The sequence below is a fragment of the Macrobrachium rosenbergii genome, chromosome 21 (assembly GCF_040412425.1).
Source record: "Macrobrachium rosenbergii isolate ZJJX-2024 chromosome 21, ASM4041242v1, whole genome shotgun sequence".
Classification (NCBI taxonomy): Eukaryota; Metazoa; Arthropoda; class Malacostraca; order Decapoda; family Palaemonidae; genus Macrobrachium; species Macrobrachium rosenbergii.
Window position 1 is genome coordinate 44,487,763 of NC_089761.1, and position 7,767 is coordinate 44,495,529.

At 35.5% G+C, this 7,767-nt stretch overlaps 1 protein-coding gene across 1 annotated transcript; it reads left to right on the forward strand.

Moving 5' to 3' along the window:
• The first annotated feature begins 1,044 nt into the window (after positions 1-1,044).
• LOC136850091 (actin, alpha skeletal muscle 2-like) lies at positions 1,045-3,633 on the forward strand. Its single transcript, XM_067123640.1, has 2 exons — positions 1,045-1,120; positions 2,299-3,633. Exon 2 carries the CDS (start codon positions 2,332-2,334, stop codon positions 3,463-3,465), a length of 1,134 nt encoding a protein of 377 aa, XP_066979741.1. The 5' UTR covers positions 1,045-1,120; positions 2,299-2,331; the 3' UTR covers positions 3,466-3,633.
• The last annotated feature ends 4,134 nt before the right edge of the window (positions 3,634-7,767 follow it).

Genomic DNA, 7,767 nt, shown 5'->3' on the forward strand with positions numbered 1-7,767 from the left:
TGTTTGTTGTTTCCATCATGTCTGTTTTAAATTTTTAAAGTGAAGTCAGTAGATCCATCAATTAATTCATGTATTTATGCAAAATACGTTAAATAAAATGGAACATGCAAGAATATGAAAACAATCAGATCAGGCCGAAGTTGCCCTCTATTCTTTAATTTATTTTTTGGAAATCCTTGATAACTATCGATTTGGATTTTTACATTTCAGTCCTGTTGTTTTATGGTTTCCACTGGTTTAGAGATTGAAGCAAATCTCTACTGAGATGATGTTCTTATGCTCATAGTGAATCATTCAAGAGGAATCCAAAAGGAATTGAAATGTAATATTTATTTTATTCTTAATCTTTCTTTGTGTGTGGAGATATATTCTGAAAAGCTGATAATGAAATGTTGATGTACTTTTTCGCCGATTTTTGCTTCATCAGAAATGTTTTCATAAAAAATAATATCAAATTATGATGTACTTTCTCTGTGACCTGTCTCTGTAAATTAAAATATATTTATGAATGGGTTTGTATAGAATGGATACTATTTTCTTTTATCTTTCGACCAAAATGGAAATAGTTTCATAAACGTTAAGTAAGCTTTATTTTTCTATCTATCTCAGTAAATTAAAATATCATCTGGAAAGTTTAAATGACGTAATGAGGCACTTTATCTTTGATCTGTCTACACAAATAAAATCATTTTAGGAAGCTGAAGCTAAGCAGACAATGTACTTTCATTTTTATCTTTCTGGTTAAGTGCTAGATGACATAATTCCCCCTTTTTTTTTAAAGATGAAAAGGATCTCGATCGGAATTGTTTCCAAGTTTTGGTAAGACAGCGGTGGCGAATCTATTCCATGAAACCCAAACAGCGTCGATTTCGTTGTCAGATCACCTGATGTCACCGAGACGGATTAACCCTGTCATGTCACAGACATGAAAATAGAAGGAGGAGGCCTTTGGAATTTTGTTGTTTTTTCACGTTGCCATTAAGCTTTTTTTTTTTAACGAATTCGTAGGGGGAACATTTTGGCCAGAATTCACATTCTTAATAGCGCGAAGGGAACGCCATCCGTATAAAAAGGGACGGTTGTGCTAAAAGCTTTTAGTCGTTCTCAGACTCATCGACAGGTTAGTTTCTCACTTCCCGACCGGGACGTTGTGAAGTCTGCTAGACAACTTTGTTCCTTGGAAGTTGTGCAAATGTGTTCCGCAGTTGTTGTGTTCCGTAAATTTTAGTATATACAATATTCTTTTTTTTTATTCAATGTGCAAAAAATAAGATTAAATGTAAATATTTATTTGAAGTGTGCGAGATGTTTGCTAGATTTATTTTTGATAATATTTCTTTAAGCTTCATATTAAACTTAAAACAACCAGATCTCATTGCATCATTGTATCTGTCGCCGGACGCTAAAAAATCTTTTCCTATAAGTTGTTCGAACCTGACCAAACTTCCGTAACTTGTTTTCCTTTGCACACACATTTTTTCAATTTAAAGGACAATTGATGCATTTCTCACATAACAATCCCCTGCAAGTTGGTGCCTCGCATAATTAATTCAGCTAAATAGACAGTGAACATTAACAGCAGAACAGGGGTTATCTTTGATTTTTATGTCGTCATTTTCTGTGTCGTCTACCTATAAGGTTTTCAGTACCTAGTTTTGTAAACTCACTTTCTTGTGAAATCTGTGTTTCTTTTGGAGGAATTCCATAGTCAGTATTATGATGTATATTCGGAAATCTGTTGTCACTAACGTGTAATTTAAGTATCATAACATTCTCTTAAGGGTTTAAGAGGTCTTGTTTGTTTCGATATGAAAAAACATGGTTGAAAATGGAACTAAACATTATCTAATGCCATTTCTTTAAAATTTCATGCGTTGGTTTTCATGTTATGAAAATCATGAAAGGACTAAATTTGACTATGAGATTCTTCTTTCTTTTTTTGTTCATCTTGATTATTTAATTCACTGATAGAATTAATAATTTATATCAGTTTACAACAAATATCAATCCATTATTTTCTCTCATTCCAAAGTATGTATTCATAAACTTGAGAAAAAAATTACCCTAATAAATTGTAAGGGGATTTTAATGTCTTGGCCACATATATTAATACCAACATGGCTTGCAAACTGGAATTGAATCCAAATCACTTTTTTTCAAAAAAATTATTTGTATCATCATAGCTTATAATATTGGGTGTTTATCATCTAAGAAATCAGTGAACTCGAGGTTACATGGACTGCTGTCAAACCAAACACCTTTCCTTGAATCCGTCTCTATTAGCATTTCGAATTACAGGCCCCTTTCTGATCTTTCAAACCCACCACCACCATGTGTGACGACGATGAGGCGGCGACCCTCATCTGCGACAATGGCTCCGGTCTTGTCAAGGCTGGCTTTGCCGGTGATGACGCTCCTCGAGCTGTATTCCCTTCCGTCGTCGGACGCGCCCGCCACCAGGGTGTGATGGTCGGTATGGGTCAGAAGGACGCCTACATTGGTGATGAAGCCCAAAGCAAGAGAGGTATCCTTACACTTAAATACCCCATCGAGCATGGTATTGTAACCAACTGGGACGACATGGAGAAGGTCTGGTACCACACCTTCTACAACGAGCTCCGTGTTGCCCCCGAGGAGTCACCAACAATGCTTACTGAGGCTCCTCTTAACCCAAAGGCCAACCGTGAGAAGATGACTCAGATCATGTTCGAGTCCTTCAACATGCCTGCCATGTATGTCTGCATCCAGGCCGTCCTCTCCCTCTACGCCTCTGGCCGTACCACTGGTGAGGTTTGCGATTCTGGAGATGGTGTCTCCCACATGGTTCCCGTCTATGAGGGTTTCGCTCTTCCTCATGCCATCCTCCGTCTGGACTTGGCTGGTCGTGACATCACCAACTACCTGAGTAAGATCATGACTGAGAAGGGCTACTCCTTCACCACCACCGCTGAACGTGAGATCGTCCGTGATATCAAGGAGAAGCTCTGCTACATTGCACTCGACTATGAGAGTGAGATGAATGTTGCTGCTGCCTCCTCTTCTCTGGACAAGTCATATGAGCTTCCCGATGGTCAGGTAATTACTATCAGCAGCGAGCGTTTCCGTGCTCCCGAGTCTCTGTTCCAGCCTTCCTTCCTTGGTATGGAATCTGCTGGTGTTCACGAGATCGTCCACAACTCTATTATGAGGTGCGACATTGACATCAGGAAGGATCTGTTGGCCAACATTGTTCTGTCTGGTGGTACCACCATGTATGCTGGTATTGCTGACAGGATGCAGAAGGAAATCACTGGTCTCTCACCATCTACCATCAAGGTCAAGATCATCGCTCCTCCTGAGAGGAAATACTCCGTCTGGATTGGTGGTTCCATCCTTGGTTCGTTGTCCACCTTCCAGAACTTGTGGGTCACCAAGGAAGAATATGATGAATCAGGCCCTGGTATTGTCCACCGTAAATGCTTCTAGAAACGAACTTAGTATCATCTTGCTTTGGAAAGCGTAACAGCCTAAAAATCGTCTGTTTTCTTATGCTTAAACATTCTCATACAATATAACAAGCGAATTCTGTTAATGTGAGAAGTTTTTTTATTATGTATGACCTTCAGTATTTTGAGTAATAAATTCTTAGTATGAGTAATGGCTTTTATTCAAATAGATAACTCATTATCTTCCAATGAAAAGATATTGTGAAATGTATAAGCTCATTCATGATCCATACAATTGCAGGAATTTTTTTTTACTGAAGCATCTTTTGAGCGGTAAAAGTAAAAGCAAATTAGTGACTGATCACATGGCGACACAATAAAATTCGGCTGTCAAATTTGAAATATCATAGGCTTATGTAGTCTCATACTTTATGTATCTAACATCTGTCCCTCTGTAAGTCTGCAAAATTTTATTTTAAGACGAAAGATTCATTTGGTGAAGTTTTAGGTTACAAAGAAAGTTTGTAAGGATTTCTTGCATAGAAAAAGCATTGATATGAAAAGGTGTAAGATGGTGAGCCCTTATGGAATGCACTTTAATTACCTGATTCTATGAACACTTACACAAATGGTAAAGACCGACAAGTGGAGATTCATAAGATGAAATTACTCCTTAAGTATTTTTTTCAAACGGATTCCATTGGAACTGATGACCGTTGGATTTGTGACGTCAGTTTGTAATAGCAAGCCAATTATAAGTGGCTGCCAACCTGGAAAATTTCCAGTCAACGGATTTAGCACTTTAAGTTCCGATTGTCTTGCTTAAAATAAAATTTTATGACTAAATGAACATATGGATTAAGAGCTTACTACAGTGTCTTAACTGACTTTCAGTAAAAATTTACAATCGAAAATCATGACTTTTTATGTCAACGGAATGTATTGTTTGATTTGATCATAATTTTGGAAACAGGCAAAACTTGGCAAAGAAAGAAAGATTTTGATTTGCCAAAAACTTGTATTTTCCAGTCTGAATGTAACATTTTTTATATCATCCGTTCCATAACCGGTTCTGTAATTCATTTGACTTGTCTTGGACGTAAATGCACCTTAACAAAATTTCAAACCCAAGCCTACTGTCTGTGCAAAAAAAAGAAATGCTTAATAAAAGGGCTTAAATTCCACCACAAAAAACATTTGGATTATATTTTCGGTCAAGCTTAGAAACGCGCACACACACACACACACACACACACACACACACACATATATATATATATATATATATATATATATATATATATATATATATATATATATATATATGTGCATACATATAGGCGAATGGGTGATGGCGATCAACAAGCCATATAAAACCTAAAGGAACTTGAAGAAGGCATCTCAGGCATTTGCATTGCCTTATTACTGACGTTTCGAGGTCTAGGCTCATTATCAAACCTGTAAAAATATACATATACACTGAAACTGCGCCCACGCCTCTTTTCTTAGCTTGAGTTTACCCAGGACTTTTAAAGTTCCTCCTTGACACTCGTCTTCTTCCGTTTTTGGATGGTAATATCGTTCTCCTGGCATTTTATATAGAATATTTTGCAAATTTTTTTTTTTGGATATTATTTTTAGTCTGAGTCTCATAATATTTTAATGTATCTGTATAGTAATAAATCAATGCAAATGCCTGAGATGTCTTCAAGTTCCTTTTAGTTATATCTGGGCTGGTTATATCTTATATACATGGTATATATATATGTATATATATATATATATATATATATATATATATATATATATATATATATATATATACATGTATATATATATATATATATATATATATATATACATGTATATATGTGTGTATATATAATATATATATATTTATATATATATATATATATATATATATATATATATATATATATATATATACATGCGTGTGTGTGTGTTAGACCTACACCCGGATTAGAAGGATAGCTTTCGATGTGTATGTCGCCTTCCTTTTTTTCGGTACATGACTATGTAGAACTGTTACAGCTGTCCCTTTGAGTTCAAAAGGGATGTAATGTATTCCGCTGACTTTTAAATGACTCTTAAACGAAACTTATAGGCAGCCTCATCTCGAAGTCCTCATCTCGTGGCATACCGAAGCGCTAAGATTCCTAAGGAACGGGCATGAAATTTCTCTCTCTCTCTCTCTCTCTCTCTCTCTCTCTCTCTCTCTCTCTCTCTCTCTCTCTCTCTCTCTCTCTGCATGTTTTATCAAAATGTGATTGTTTCACTTTGTAGTCATTTACTAGAAAAATTTCTATTTACTCATGCATGATTTTTATATTAACATTTTATATACATATATATATATATATATATATATATATATATATATATATATATATATATATAAATATATATATATGTGTGTGTGTGTGTGTGTGTGTGTGTGTTTGTGTTTGTGTTTGTGTGTGTAAAAAGAAAGAGAGAGAGAGGGAGTGAGCCTTCTTTTTAGGCCTTCCTTTCGTCGATTTTTTTCTTTTCTTATTCAGTTTTAGTAATGATGATTTGATCAAATAAATAAACAAAATTGGCTGTTTCACCTTGCCAGTGACTTTCTCCTTCTTGCAATTTAACTGACTTAAATATTATCGGTACCAAGAATATACCTTTTCTCATTAATAGCCTACACATGCAAGTACTTTTTTTTTGTATATGCAAGGTGTGCATGAAAGTTTTCATCCAGCCCGTTGACTGACGCCCCCTCCCCCTCCAGCCAGTTCCTTGAAGAAATTTAAATCTTTCACTGTCGTGCTACTAGCGTAGATTCTTTATTATTTTTATAATAAAGTGAAAATTTTCCAGCAATAAAAAGAAAATTAAAAGGTTTTCTCAATAAAATCAAGCACATCGATGATATTCAATTTCACCGATCTGCAAATTTTTTGTCTTGGGTGAATACTTGATGAAGACTTTAGCACTTGAGTTTTAATCAATATCATATTTGTCAAGGCAAAATGTGCCCTCGGAAATCAATTTCATAACAAACAGACCTAAAGTGTTGCCACATGACTGCTTGATTTAGCAACATTTAGCCCCGTGCAACAAGTTTCACGCTAAGTTGCCAGTATTTGTGGCAGAATAAAAGCTGTACATGCTCGTTAAGGAGATGTATTAAAATGAACAAGCAACTGCTATTGGCTGCTTGTCATGATGCGCTGAAAACCGTGTATATGGGATAGCCTTTGAGACAAAAAGCAATCACCGGCATCTTTATAAACAATGAACTTGTGCATAAAACGCAAATATTTGAATGAAAAATAAATCTTAGCCAGAACAACCAACATCCATAGAACCGAAAAAGTGGTGTTTTAAAGATGGCATTATTGTCTACTTTCATCTAAAGGCTGCTCGTTGTAAGTTCATTTCCGTCAACAATATAACATGTTAAATTGGAAACCTGTCAGCGTAATTCGTCTCAGGTACTATATCCGAGTCCGTAGGTCCACAGCAGTCCTTTTATTCACTATAGTACCGGGCGATCATTGTACAAGGATCCGTGCTGGCACAAAGCTGGTGTAATCTTAAGCGACTAACCACTGATCAGCAAAAAATTCTGTAGCTCGAAAATACCTGGGGCTCTGTCCATTTGTAGCGCGCATTTTACTTTTGATGAGATAAACACTGTGTATAATGCCTTGAAACTTACATACCCTGGGACTTTCATAGAAGTTAGCACGGAAAAGAGCCAAGAAAACGTTTTATTTAACAAATGGACCAGAATTTGATAAGGGAATTTTTTTTTTTTTAGAGATGTTGTGGTTTGGTAATTATTTCTGGATTGCAAAAACTGCGATAATTTGGAGTGAAACAAGGTCCTTAATTCCAAAAGACACCATGTTGTCTCAAGTCAGACGATGGTAGTATTTTAAACTAGAGCACTAGACATTTTAAGCTTCTGCATAAATAAGAAACGTTATTAATAAAAATAAGCATTAAAACTTAGATTATAGTTTTATACATATGGTGTGTGTGTTTATATTGATACCCTTTCCGTACTTCTTGGTGCTAAGTGTGTTATTCCAGCTAGAGGCCTGATTATGTCTTTCCTAAATACTGCTTAACAATGAACTATTTGATAGCTCCTTTTCCTTCTCCTTACTCTTTGATCATTCTTCTAAACTGTTCATTATCTACACCTAGACGATGCGTGAATAACCGTGAAAGCGCCTGTTACTGCCTGCCTGATTATTTTAGTGTAGTATTCGCTAAAGCTAAAATCAAGTGTGTCTTTTGTGATTTTTCAATATATATATATATATATATATATATATAT

Excerpts from the sequence above, each read along its gene's own strand:
- LOC136850091 (XM_067123640.1), top strand. The coding sequence starts at position 2,332 with ATGTGTGACGACGATGAGGCGGCGACCCTCATCTGCGACAATGGCTCC.